Raw genomic sequence first — 14,825 nt, 5'->3', positions numbered from 1 at the left:
CATATACTTTGTCTAATTTGCCTGCTACATGGTCTAACACTCGCTGGTTCATTTTCTATGTATTTTTCATTTGGTAACAAATGTAAACAGGTAATTGGGGTAACTTACTGGCAGCGTTTCCATACAATAAACAATTAAAAGTCTAACAGTGATACTCTCCATAACACATCCTGGAGTGACATAATAAGATGTGCGTTTGTGAATGTGTGCACCCCTGGCAGCTGCACCGATGAGTGAAATGGTGAGTTGATTAGAGTAAACAGATTAAGTCATCATGTTCTGCCTTTCAGGTTACATCTGCCTCCGTCAGTTACAGCGTAACCCAACAAAGAAAGCCCAGGTGGGGACATGCAAACAGGTGTGTGTTAGAGATGCGTTAAAGGCACGATTATGGAGAAAATGTGGATGAATAGGAGACGGTGGGAAGATTGAAATTAAAAGATGCACTAGGAGGAAGGAGAAGAAGAGGAGACAAGAGGACATCAGGACAAAAAGTAACAGGAGCAGGAGGCTAAACTGAGATGATCATTTTTAAAAATGAGAAGGTAGACCAGACAAATGATTCCAAGGTCAGAGACAGGTCACAGTCAAAGCACAGTCATCTATTTGTATGAGCCTGATCTGATGATGCCGCCGGACAGGCAGCTGCAGTAACAGCTTTGAGGTTCATCAGAGCTTTTAGACAACAACATGAGAACATTATATTCTGATGTGGAGTTTGATGTGGTGATGGTTAATGAATGGGGCTTTGTGTGGCTGCTGCCTGGCAACATGGCAAAGTTGCTTCACTGATACAGTCACCCCATCCTATAAAAAAAAGAGATTAAAAGACATAAATCTTATCTGAGAGAAATAGATAAATCAATGCTCCTCGGCTTAAGTGTGTATGTGTTTATGACATGATGTGTGTGTGTGTGTGTGTGTTTGCGTCTTCACACGCTTTCCTTTGTGACAAGGATGAGATTGAGTGCTGAAAATGAGACGGGATGTTTTCCCCGCTTCGTGTCCCACCGGAGAGTGGTGCACATGCTGCTTCAGCATCACTCCAATCAATTTGTCACTACTCTCTGAATAATCAGATTCATCTCCATGAGGGAGGAATTAATTTTAAAAAAGTGTGACCGCAGGGAGTCGTGTGGCTTTAAAAAAGGCATTATACTGTTTATTTTCCAGAAAGTCTGGAAAAAGTGGGGATTTTTGGTGGGACAGCTGAGAAATATATTCAAAAAGTAAAGGAGATGAACAAGAAGCTGCAATTTTAAATGATGTAGAACGGGGAATTGGAGATAATATTGATGAATAATAATGAATAACAACTTAAATTACACGCTATAAATCTATAAATATGGCCAGTCACACAATACTGGGTTAACTTCACCCTGCACAAATGTAAAAACAACCCGATTTACCCAAACTAAAGTGGTTATATCATTATTAAAGGGACAGTGTGTGGAATTTGGTGACATCTAATGGTGTGGTTGCACATTGCAACCAACTGAGTACGCTCACTCCTCCCTTTCCAAGACTGTGGTAATGTGAGCCGCAGAGTGCAAAACCGCAACCACGGTTTAGCACTCTTGTCACAAGCTTGTCGGAGAACTACGGTGGCCTTCAGGTAACGTAAAAACGTGAACGTCTCTTTCTAGAGTCAGAGTTTGGTTTGTCCGTTCTGGGCTACTGTAGAAACATGGCAGATCACATGAAGATATGAAGGGCTCATTCTAAGCTAATGAAAACACAATGACTCTTAGTTTCACACGATTATGCACTAATGAAAACATAGTTATGAATATTGTATTTCTGCTAATAGATCCTCCGAAATGTTACACACTGTTCCTTTAAGTTATTTCAACCCACTGTTAGACACGACAACCTCAAGTTTTTGCCTTAAAACTGTCACACATGTATTGTTAGTTGTTACAAAACACTGCATATGACATTCAAAACAAAGGACACACATAATTAATTATCATTAATCAGTAACATGAAAATCTAAAAAGAACAGTTTGCATCAAAACTATATTTTATATTGCATCAATTTAGACCCAGTGATTAATTTGCTGTGCTGGGAGGACCAGGAGTTAGCAGGACATAGATAGATAAGAAGAACAGAAATGAATAATCTTGTTCATGAATTGTTCATTATATTCATTAATACAGCTGTGCAGTATTTTAGCTTAATGTGTGTCCAGAGACTATAGCTGATTAAAAGCCAATATGCAAGAACAACACAATCAGAAGACAAAACAAAAGGTATAAAGCTAAAGTTAGAGTAAATTTCAGTGAAACCAGATGTTTTGGTTGTATTTTTGTCTTCCGAGGATGCCCGTCATGCTGCAATCAAATCCGATCTCTCCGCGGGATGTGATGAAATAAATTGAGTGTGAAAACGTATCAGATTTGCAGAGAGCTGAAACAGCACAGTCGAGTGAGCTCATACTGACTGGCTCACTGCTATTATTACTGTCAGGCACACACACACACACACACACACACACACAAATTAAAACCAGGCGCATGGGGTCTGATAAGAGGTGACAGGTATCTCATTTAATGAACAGGGAGATACAGTAGAGGGGCACGGTAAAGGGCTTAAAACGCTGACTCAAGCTTTAGTATAATGTAATAAATACGGCTTGAACTAGCAACTCTCAAACATTCCATCGCGCAGCGTTTACAGCCTGGTCGTATTGTTCAGTGTCGGGTAGGTGTCTGTCCGGAAAGTGAAGATGTATGTGATTGACTTTGATCAGCACCGACTCCTCTAATGCTAATCTGCAACTGCCAATTAAAGCTTAACAGAAGTGGGAGAAGAAGTCGTTTTTTTTGCAAGTCCAAGTGCAACTCGATTCCAACTCGAGTCGCAGACTCAATTCTATATTCACTCTATTCTGTCTCAAAGTAATCTGTATTGCATCTCTAGCATTGTCTTTTTATGTTATTTGTGTGTATTTCTGGACTCCAGGAGAACTACTGAAGCGAATGCATTAGTGGAACCTCATGGGGATCTTGTAAATGTAGCCTTCTTGGATGGATAAACTCGTCTTTTTGAGTGCATGAACAATGTTTTACCATCACTGGGTTCTTCAAAGCATAAAGGCACACTAGCAACCACGTCTCCTGATCTGGGTCAAGTACATCAATCGTTATGCTTCCTTAACACCTCTATAAAAGATCCCTGGGCTGCCTGCTTATGCTATGCATATAAAACTCCTCCAAACCTTACGTAGAAAAACACTGTATTGTCTAATATTGTCCACTAAAGACTATGACACTTGCTTTGAGTCCCACAAACAGGATTATAAGAAAAACACTTCTTTCTTTTTACGGGAAAGCACGGTGTATAAATCTAGCTCCGCTGCTGAATGAAGGGGAAGTTGGTGAGTGCAACGGAAAGCATTTTATAAACATACAATTTTTCATTGCAAAGAACAGCGAGTAATTGTCTCACACTGTCCATTTGTACGGAGGCTGTGCTCAGCGTTTTGTCCAGATGGCAGATTACGAGCAAGGTCACGCACACAGATAAACAGAGAGGATCTTAATGAAATGATGGTTCACTGCCGGAAAATCAATGAGGGTATGCTCCTCTAGTATTTATTACTGTGTTGATAAGTATGAGAAGAAGTCTCTGAAATACATTAACATCACCATGGTCACACTTTCAGTAAAGCCGGTGTGATTTTAACATGGTTGAATGTGCTGGGTGACAGGCAGAGAGGACTGTTTACCTGGCAAACGTAATACTTATCAAGGTAAAATGTCAAGGATATACTGTAGGTCATGTGACAATACAGAAAGCGATAAACTCTTGAGTTATCACAATGAGAGTTATGAGTGTTTGGTGGCTGTGAAGTGTAATATTTATAGTGTTTTTTTCTTAAATCATTGAGTGAAAGAAAGTGACTGAGTGTTTCTTTCCATCTTATTAATTAAAGTTCCCATCTCTCATAATCATGTTGTACCCCGGTGAAGGTAAAAAGAAAAAACAGACAAAAATAATCACAGTTGTGCTTATTCTAATGAGACATTAAATCTCCCCCAGGCAGCTCAAGGATTTAAACACACATAAAAAGAAATACATTACTATTCTGCACCACACCACATCCACGCTCACAAGAGAACCAAAGGGTGCCAAACCTCCGACCTCGCGTTAACTCCTCCATAACATGCAGTAATCTTCCTCGCTCCTCCTCCTGTCCTCTGATCTTCTGTGGGGAGATTCCGCCAATCGCCTACAGCAGATGGGAGTAACCACAGCGCTGTTCAGTCAGAGCTGCCAGATATAATATTATGCTGTAATTCCATATTCAGTGCAAATCCATCAATTATCATATTCCTGAGACTCCCTCTGGATATTTTGCTTTCAACAAAATCATGTTTTCATTGTTATTCACACAGTAGAAGTACAATAATCATCTGTATGTTTTATTTGTCCTCATATGCCATAACCCTCTTCTGAATTATTAGCTTTATTGCTGTTTCTTCTAATATGTTGCTCTTCAGTCTGTGAGTGGGTGCTAATGGTTGTTGCTGTGTATTTTCTGAACATGCATAACTAGTATCTGTGCCTTTTGCTGACAAATTGCTGATAAATTTAGCACGTGACATGGGTTAAAGGACATTCAAAAGGACATTTTGGAGAGTACGCGCATTCGCTTTCTTGTCGAGAGTTAGATGAGACTTTAAAGGTTTATAGGTTAGGAGATGACAGGTGTGTCAGTGGGGGGAGGGCTGTGTTAAATCAGCTTTTCTAAGAGAAGTACAGAGATGTAAATTTCCTGTCCGACTTGACACTATGACACTTGAAAATCATTGCATGTCTCTTACCCTAGAGCTCAATGTGTGCTTCAGACAAGAGGTGAAAGACAAAGAGGCATACCGCCCTTCAAGCTTGGCCTTTTCTTACCTAAGCACCTCCCACTGATGCACCTCATCTGTCATCTGCTAATTAATTCCTGGATCCTAAAATGCCACCGACTACAAGATGATATTAAATCTTGTTTGTTTAATCTGTACAAAGACCAAAATGTGAAAATGGCACACTGCGGTTTAAACAGTAGGGTTGTTATTATATATTTCTTGGCTGGATGCAGTAACTCTATACCAGGGGTCGGCAACCTTTACTATCAAAAGAGCCATTTTAGGCAAAAAAATAAAAATAAAATCTGTCTGGAGCCGGAAAACATTTGCAGTGAGGTAGGGGCCACATTGAGGGAAAAACAAATCTGAGATTTCGAGAATAAAGTCATAACTTTACGAGAAAAAAAGTCTTAATGTTACGAGAATAAAGTCATAACTTTACGAGAAAAAAAGAAAATAACTTGCAAAATTACTACTACTATACTCAGCAGGCCCTACACTGGATACGCTATTATCCACGTGCATACGTACAGGCTTCATGACCCAACAGGCGTAGGATACTGTTCATGCGGGAGCCGCCGGTGAAAAAACGTTTTGTCAAAAGGGAGAAAAGTGAAAGTTTTCCAAGAAAAATGGACCGGTTCCTGTTTCTTCACAGAGGTAAATGGGAAGCCGGTGTGCTCGGTGTGTTCACGGCACCTTTCAGCGTTCAAGGAATATAATACTTGGTGCCAACATCATGGCGGAAAATGCAAGAACTTACAAGAACAACTGAGAACAGAGAAGATACATGGAATTGTCTGTTTTTAGTTGTAGCCGAGAGATCGTCGAGATGTCTCGGGCTGTTCATCATCTGTGTTGTAAATAGATTGTTGTTTTCAGAATGCACGGACTTCATCACACTAAAAGAGAGTTTATTATGCAATGGTTTTAATGGTCCGGTCCACTTGAGATCATATTGGGCTCTATGTGGCTCATGAACTACAATGAGTGTGACACACCATCTTTAGGCCGTAGCTTCATATTTAGCAGGCAAACATGAAGACCGGTATCAATCTTCTCATCTAACTCTCGGCAAGAAAGCAGATATTTCCCGAAACTGTTGCTTTAAGAGTGAGATTAATTGACCTACAGGTGTAGTTTACATCAACATTCTATAGCTGGAGTCTTTTGGAGCCAACAGGAGCATCACAAACTTCAACCCACCTCCTCAGCTGTGTTTCTCTTGGCCGGTGGACCGGCCCAGCAGCAGCTCTGAACCAATATCTCCTGCAGAGCTCTTGTCAACTAGCTGAACAAATTGAAGTAGTGTTTCTTTCTTTTTGGACGTCTCCCGTTAAGCTAAAAAAAAGAAAAAAGAAGCAAACATCACTTTCCAGTCTTGTCATCACAAGCTATATTTAGCTTTTCAAAAGGGCCAGATTGTATTGGATCTTGAAGTGCAAACAAGAGCGTTCTTGGCTTTCAGACTGTGACTGACCTTTTTGGGCAGCTTGTAAAAAGTAGTATTACTTCTCCTCCACTTGACTTCAGAGGAAAACATTTCTGTGGGAAGGAAATGGTTTGAACCGAGGGGGTTCGCTCTCAACTCAGAGGGGCCTCGCAGGCTCTCCAAGCAACACGGCGACTCCAAACAACACTTTACGCCTGCCCATCAAGAGGAGGGAAAGAAGAAATGCAGTTATTAACCACTCTAAATGCATGTTAGAAAAGGAGACGGGATAAATGTCAGCAAAATCTAAATGCCACACGGAAGACGTAACGGCTCGTCCTTTGAGATTTTCTAAAGAGCAAATGGAGCAGCTCCATGACATTCACGTGCTCGCTGCATGTCTCCACAGTCCCACTGCTGTTTCCTCTTATTCCCAGCTCCATCTGTCTGCTCGGACACCAGTGTTTACATATCTGAGAGGACTGCCTTCCTAATAAAGCCATGACATTGTGTGAGGCAAGACTCTGGCAAGGCAGGGCCGCAAAGGGAGTGTCTGAAGCATTTGTGTTTGGTTTAACATACCAGTACACCAAATCCAACAGACAAACACGTTACATATATCAGTCTTTCTCTTTTTCTGTTTGAAGTTTTGGGTCCATTCATAACATGAACTTATTCAGAGGATTTGTAAACCAAGTTGTTTTTCAATATAACTGCTCTAAAAAGGCAAAACACGCAGTAACAAATCTGACTTAACATCTGTTTTACCATATAAATAATTAAAAGGTAGGAGGTAAAAAATAAAAAAGGGGGCGTGGATGGATATAAGCTTATTTTTTAATGATTTAGAAAATCTCTTAAAGCTCTTAAAGCAACAAGAAAGCCAAATCTGCTGTCTTATCTTTATTTCCAGTGGCAGCTGTTAAATTGAGCAGCCATATGCGTCTGTGATCACCGGCCTCACACACACCAAAGCTTTGATCACCGAGTGGCTCGCTCCTGTCTAATGACTTTTCAGAAGCATTAATGGTCTCATGAAGGTACAATGGACATCTACTTTAAGCATCTACGGAAAGCCCACAGAGCCAAGGTTAACAGCCCGCGTCAAGCTGCGATCTGGCTCATGGGCAGGTACGTCGGATTGATCGCAGATCAGACGCAGTCTGGTATTGAACTGGCTCAGGTGGAGGGCCACCTCTCTGGAGAGAAAGAACAAGAGAAGCTTCAGATGTATCCTGAGCTGCGCAGACATCCTGCATTATTGATCAGCCAGTTCCAAGTTGAAGGAGGGTGTGAAGACTCCTGTGCCACACATAAAACACAACACAATTCTCTTGTTAAGCCTGTACCGGAGGTGATGTTTGCACTCTTGAGATTAGAGCGCTGCGGGGGAAATAATAGCGCCAACACCTTCGAGCTGAAGGATTTCCTATTTGCTCCCATTCTCATTACTGCATCCCACTGACGCCCTGAACACATTAAGCCCGTCAGTCACCTGTTCCTGCCTGGCAGCGACAGTGTGCTCTCAGCTGAGCTTTATACGCTCGGGGAGAAGAAACAGCTCGCCTACGAAAGGCGCCTCGGGGAGCAGAACAACTCAGAGAAAGTGACAGAAAGTCTCTGCGAGCCTTGAAAGTGTTACACATGTGGGAAAGAGTTTGAGAGACATGGATTCTTAATGTAAGGAGATGTAATGAATTCAGGACAGAGGAGGTGTGTCCCATTCAAACCAAAGAGATGGAACGAACAGCGCTTCTGTTTTTAATGGCCTGTGGTCCCATCGTTACGCAATGGTTTCAAATCCAGCTGTGAACTGCTTGTTATATTTCCTCGGCTGCACCTGTTTCAATACTAGATGTGAATGCTTAACAATTTGAAGCTTGATCTTCCCACAGTGCATTCTCCCCCGTCAGTGGATGAAATGATGTTTACATGCTGCAGTTATGGGAAATTACATAAAAAGACGTGCATCAACAAAGAATCCAGCAGGTAAAAGACATGCAATTACTGGTAATTTAAGCAGTTAAGTGAGCTGAGGTTCCTTTGAATACACCACAAAGGCAATTTTCTCTTTTCTGTGCGTGCAACATCATACAAGGTTGTGTTTTTCTGCATTTAATACACTCTGGATAAAAAAAAAAAAACACAAATAAGTGCTGAAGTTCTTCAACTATTCCTCTTTATTATTTTCTTCTTCCATGTGTTATTGCTCTTATAGCTTCCAGCCTCGTGTGATGTCGAGAAAAGCCTCGTTTCTGGGTGTTAAAAGCTTCGCCTGTTTGCTCATTTCACACCTGCACCTTTTCCACCACCCCTTCTTATCACACCTCAGCTGCTTTTCCCCCCTCGCGACCATTTATTATCACTTCTACTGTACCTGTCAAAGGTTAGACCTGCGCTGAATTGACCACTATTGTACTATAACGCAGTCAAATCTTGCCACATGCTTGTGAATAAAACAATTAAAATGGGAATTTGAACGGCTACGTGCAACAAAAGATTATTTACATTATCTGCTGATTGGTTTTTTTGGGATTATTCATCGCTTAATCTATAAAATGTTAGTTCAAAACCCAAAGATATTCAGTGAATAGCTGGAAAAACAGCAAATATTCACATTTGGGAGGCTAGAATCAGTAAAATACATATATTGTGGCATTTTTGCCTAAAAACTAAAAAAAAAACTATTAAATCGACTAATTAATAACCAATGAAGCTAAAACAACTGGGAATATTGTATTGAACATATATGTTCCCAATTACATATACAGCTTATTTTCTCCCGACAGCTCTAAATAGAACAGATTTGCTGGTGATTTCTCAAAGTGAGAGGCAGAACAGAGAAAATCTGCCAAGCTGTCTTTGTCCAAGGTCCTCTGTGATTCCCCAATTATCTTCCCATTGAGTCTGAGGGCCCGTTTTATAACATACTCCACTACGACAGGTGCAATCCAAAGCTTTCAAGGCTGCTGGCTCGATTTTTTGTGATGGTTTGATTTCTCCCTGTGCCAAAATTTTCTTAAATTCAATGTTTTTGAACGAAGACGACCATGCTACAAACGGAATCAGTGCAACACAGCATACAACACAGCATACAACACCCATTCGGATATTCTACTACTTTTTCCAGCGCTGCTTAAATATGGAGGACGGAAGCTGCCAAAATAAAAAATTAAGATATACAAATAAATTAGGGCTGTCAATGTGCAAATTATTCGTACGTTTTATCTGTTGAAAATGTACCTTAAAGTATTACATACGCTTATAAATTAACAACACAAAACAATGACAATTATTGTCCAGAAACCCTCACAGGTACTGCATTTAGCATTTAAAATATGCTTAAATCATAACATGGCAAACTGCAGCACAACAGGCAACAACAGCTGTCAGTGTGTCAGTGCGCTGACTTGACTATGACTTGACCCAAACTGCATGTGATTATCATAAAGTAGGCATGTCTGTAAAGGGGAGACTCGTGGGTACAGTTTTTTACTCACCAAAATTTAGCCTATGTTTGGAGCATTCTTATTTTATTTTTATTTTTAACTTAATTTATTAATCATTAAATTGCATGTATTTATTAATTTATAAAGTAATTAATTTTTTTATTTTGGCAGGTTTCGTCCTCCATATATCAAAGCCTTCAAGTCTGAAAAACCCAAAATACAAAGTGGTACAAAACATTCTAAAACCCACTCAACTCTGATAGTAATAATAACAAAAACCCATACTACACAGCCACAGATGTGCATAAACCAAAACACCACTATATCTGCTCACTTCTATCCTCCCTTTTCCCCCTTTATCTGACTTTCTTGTTCTTTTCTTTCCACCCATCATGTGGTCAGGTGCTTTACAGAAGGCGTGGCTCTTCTCAACATCACCAACAAGTGCGTGATCATCACGATCGCTCTGTGAAATCTGCAGAAAATGATATTTTCCCACAACAGTTTGCACCACGGCGAAGCATCATACAAAATAATGATTTAAAGTTGACTACTAGCAAAAATAAAATGTGTTCCCTCATTTTCTCTGAACTCTACGGTAACCTATGTGTGACCTTAACAGTGCAAGAATTGCTACATGTATTCTGCTTAACATTCTAGTCACTAAAAAGTAAAATTAGATCATTAATTTCATTACAAAAATACTAAATCTGTCCATTGGCTAATAATTTACACAATAGATTATTTCCAGTAACTGGTATATGCTAAGTCTGTACTGTGTCACAAGTGGACGGAATAATTAAAGGTCCTGAAATGGAGCCCAGTGCAAACACAGGAGGGTCTGACAAGTATTGCATTAAAAGCTGATTGGAGGATCTCCAGTGGCCCGTCAGCTCGTCCTCCTAACTCCGCTGAGGGACGTTAGGCTCTTCCTGGTTGCTCTCCAGCAGCTCGTCCTCAGAGAAACTGATGTGAAGGCAGGTATCATTTATAGGAGAGTAGAAGGGCGGTGGGTGCTCACAGGTGTCCGGATATGAGGCGAGGGTGGGCGGCTCAGCAGGCGAAGAGAGAACCGCTTCAATTCTCTCCTCCAGTGGACTGTCACAGCCGCTGGAGGCCGTCAAAAACGTCCCGCGGTCCCCGAACAGGTCGTCGTCGTCGCGAAGCGGCGACAGCAGCAGGGACTTGGTCTCGGAGCGGACGCCCGAGTCCTCGCTGGTCGAACAGGAGCTGCTCTCGCCGTTGCTGAGCGAGTGGAAATCAGCGGACGACAAGGAGCCGGGGGTGATGTCCGGGAACGAGAGGCTGCTGCTGCTGCTGGGCGCCCCGTCGTTAGCGGTGACCTCTCCGGGCGCGGGCGCAGCTGGGACGTCTGACCCCGGAGACAAGGTCCTGCTGGCTCGCTTGCGGTTCATGGAGGGCGGAGGGTCAAGTTTAGGGATCATATACCTGCCAGCGAGAGAACGGAGGAAGTGGTTAGTGAACATGTTTTGAGAGTGGAACACATTTTTTGCTAATTCAGATTCAGCATTTTCTACCAAGCAGGTGCATGAGAATAAGCCTCGAGCCAGTTTTCCTCTTCATCGGCCACATTATACCCCATTAACCTGAGACGTACTGTGACATAAGCTGTTACTAGACAAGATAGAAACTCTCTCTTTTCTCTCTGGCTCCCTGCTGTGTTTCGGCTGCCTGGGGACTTATCTGCATCCCACAGCTGCCCTGTTGAGAAAATAGAGGAACGAGGGAAGAAAGGGAGCCAAAGAAAAGAGTGTTGGGGGGGTAAGGAAGCGAGAAAAGAGCTGCAGGCTTTCCCCTCCTCACACCAGAAATAGCTACACTGCAGTCTCTCTGATTGTACCACAGAAATGCCGCGACAACCACACAATCGCAGTCGCTCTCTTGGAAAATGAGGCCTGACACAAACCTGCTAACAAGCCTCCCCCGACTCCCCCAATCCACATTATGCTGGTGGGTGCTAACTTTGTTCCCCCGTGAAATCCTCTCTGTGGTAGAATCCTGGTCTCAGTAATGAACTTTTATGACTTGCTGATGTATTTACTGTCTCTGCTTTCTGGACGAGATCGGTGTTGACAGCTGGGGTAATGACAGACTTGTCGTAATGGTGCAGGGAAACCATCGGCAGAGATAATTAGCCGCTGTTCCCCATCCCCCCTACGAACAAGCACACACAGCACTGCGGGGGAAAAGTTGAACTCCACTGACTCCAATGTCACAAGCGGTATCATTGGGTTTTATTATTATGGCTCTAGGGATGACGATGTGGTCGTGTGTCTGTGGGTCCAGACACAAATATATCTCAACAACTACTGTATGGATTGCCATGAAATGTTGTTCAGACATTCATGGTCCCCACTGGATGAAGCCTACTGACTTTGGTCATCACCTAGACCTTGACTTTTCCTCAAGCGACCCCATGAGGACGCAGACGGTTTTAAATTTGAGTGAATATTACAAGACAGTAGGGCTGCAAAATTAAATTACATTTTATTGAAATAGCAATATGGCCTACTGCAATTTTCAAAAAAAGGAAATCGCAATTTCTTAAAGGTGAAATGTGTGTCAAAAAAACATTTTAAATTAAATATTTTTTCCTGGCCTACACATTATATTCTAAAGACTTAAGAAAACATCTTTGTTTGCCACAGATCCCCACAAAAATCACACCATAATCATCTATTTTCAATGAAAGTAATGTAAAAATGATGATACCCTCTAATATCGCAAATAATATTGCAATAATGCATATATTCTATATTGCAATATAAGTCAAAATAATCACAATTATATATTTTTTTCAAAATCATGCAGCCCTATGAGACACACACAATTACAAACCTGCATGGAGAGACTTTAAATATGTTTTTTTAAATTACAATTTTCATTAATTTATTTATTCTAATACGTACGAACTGCATACCTTACATTCACTGTAAATCTGTGTGAATCCATAATTTTGGTCCCTACTCCCATTTACAATTTAGCAAACAATACATTCTTTGTCTTATTATTATTGTTTAATTTGAGGAAACGACATTAGTTATGTGACAATAAGGGATAGAGTAGCACCACATTGTGCTCCTGAAACCACATGAATATTGGATACTTGTATTGTTTTCTTTGTGGCTCATAAAGATAAACAGTCCAGTCTGAAGTTTGACTCAGCTGTGGGTTTCTTGTGCCTGTGTGTTATTTTGGATCGTGTGCGCTGCCAAGTTGTGGAGATGAATTTGCAGCTGGACGGAGGAGCAGGTCGGTCTCATTATCATAACTTTGACTCAGCACTCCTCGTTTCTGTCACATTGACACCCCTCTCCACCTCGCTGCCCTCTCTCCCTCCACCGTGTCTTCTCTTTCCATTTCTCTACCTCTCCCTTTATTACTCCCTCTGTGTCTCTCCATTCATCTCGCTCTGGCCTCATTCAGCATCTCAGCTGCTGGTGTCTTTCTCCTTTCTTTTCCTTCTAGTCTCATACAGCTTTATGACAAACAACGTAAGAAGAATTGAAATAAAAATAGAGAAATTAACCATATTTGTGTAATTTTGGAAGTCACTGCTCTATAATATTAAGAGACAGTGCTCAACGTGGGCCGGTACTCACCAATACTGGCACTTCTACATTTTACTGTTTGGTGTACCGTGACTTTTTCTTGCACACGGCACTTCTCACAAGCTGCCGGTACTCTTATCTGCCCTCTCCATATACAGTAAGGTTCTCTGGGCGATTCATAATGGCAGGGTTTCCCCTGAAATTAATGAGAACGAGGGTGCTGTAATTTACCGATACAATGCTCATGTCCTCTTCGTGAAATAATTTGTGAACTATTCATCATAACTTTTTAAATTTATGAACAAATATAATGTGATTTTTTCGAGGCAAACATTTCTAGAAGATGTGATTTGCGTAAATAATGAAATAATTATTTGATATATAGCATGTTTCGTCTTTAAGCTTTTTGGGCGTTATCTATAGAAATAATAATGGTACAAAATTATGTAAAATTGTTTTAACTAAAAAGCCTTTAAATGTTCTTAGAGGAGGACCCCCAAACCCAGTATTTCCTAGTATCTTGTATTCGCTGTAGAAATTCAGAATGTAATAATGATGACGGCTGATGACACAAGCCGATATACACGCCAACATGTGAATAAGGGGAGTACTGGCACTTATTTTTCTCCACTTCAAGCAATCATTAGAGATATGAGATTGCTCGCTCTGACTAGAATATAGTGATTTTATGTCATCTCAGACCACAAAACTTACAAAATCCCAATCTTCTGTCAAAACTGAATTATTCCCCATTAAACCTCTCAGCACAATAATCCTGCCTTACTGTAGGAGCTGGAGCACAGACTGAAAGAGAGAAGCTAAGGATGTTCATTATACCATGATGTAATATTCACTACAGCAGTTCTCACTTTAAAAGGAGATTATTAGGAGCTTGTTCATGTCAGACCGCTACGACAGCCCATTTAGCCAGCCACTGGTTTCAGCTGATTTCAGTGTGGAATGAAAATGAACTCGCAGAGACTTGAAATGCACATGTGATACTGTACGTCAGGCTTATTCTGTTTTATTTTAAAAACAGTGAAATTCCAAGGGGACGGACATTTACTTTTCCTTTGTCTGATCTGTAAAGCTAGGAATTTAAATGTGAAAACAATACACCTTTTTACTCTTAGTAGGGTGGTGCTTTAATAAACACAATGTTGACTATCCTTATTTCCTTTTGCTTAAACAGTCAGGGTTAAAACTATTTAACAAATTAAGTATTTCTGTGCTCAACAAGACATAACTAAGGAATGGGCTAATTAGCCTACTGATAAAATGATGATCTTCTAATACTCAAACAAAGTAAAATCCTATAAACAGGTTATTTAAATAAAAACACAACGATATTGTTTTAACAGTCCGCAACAGTATGTGAGACCTCTGATGCTGCATGCCTGAGGTTCGGGCTTATTACATTCTCCACCTCGAAGATTTGGTGATTTGGTCCGACTCAGTAAAGCAAAACATGCACATGACACAACACACACACTTAAATAAAAACACAAA

At 40.9% G+C, this 14,825-nt stretch overlaps 1 protein-coding gene and 1 long non-coding RNA gene across 2 annotated transcripts in view; both read right to left on the bottom strand.

Moving 5' to 3' along the window:
• Positions 1 to 3,770: 3,770 nt before the first annotated feature.
• Positions 3,771 to 7,051, bottom strand: LOC141757528 (uncharacterized). The gene is made up of 3 exons (XR_012591661.1): positions 6,344 to 7,051; positions 6,070 to 6,204; positions 3,771 to 4,235 (listed from the first exon to the last, which is right to left on the bottom strand). It is a non-coding gene; the product is annotated as an uncharacterized LOC141757528 (long non-coding RNA).
• A 2,764-nt stretch (positions 7,052 to 9,815) lies between these two features.
• The window catches only part of LOC141757352 (carboxyl-terminal PDZ ligand of neuronal nitric oxide synthase protein), a 58,462-nt gene continuing 53,452 nt past the window's right edge, over positions 9,816 to 14,825 (bottom strand). The window contains exon 11 of the mRNA XM_074617787.1: positions 9,816 to 11,193. Within this exon, the coding sequence (XP_074473888.1) occupies positions 10,647 to 11,193 (547 nt within the window). The 3' untranslated portion in view covers positions 9,816 to 10,646. The remainder of the gene's footprint in view (positions 11,194 to 14,825) is intronic.

The sequence above is a fragment of the Sebastes fasciatus genome, chromosome 19 (assembly GCF_043250625.1).
Source record: "Sebastes fasciatus isolate fSebFas1 chromosome 19, fSebFas1.pri, whole genome shotgun sequence".
In the NCBI taxonomy this organism is placed as follows: Eukaryota; Metazoa; Chordata; class Actinopteri; order Perciformes; family Sebastidae; genus Sebastes; species Sebastes fasciatus.
Note: the sequence above shows the minus strand (reverse complement) of the source record. Positions and strands in the feature narration are given on the sequence as shown.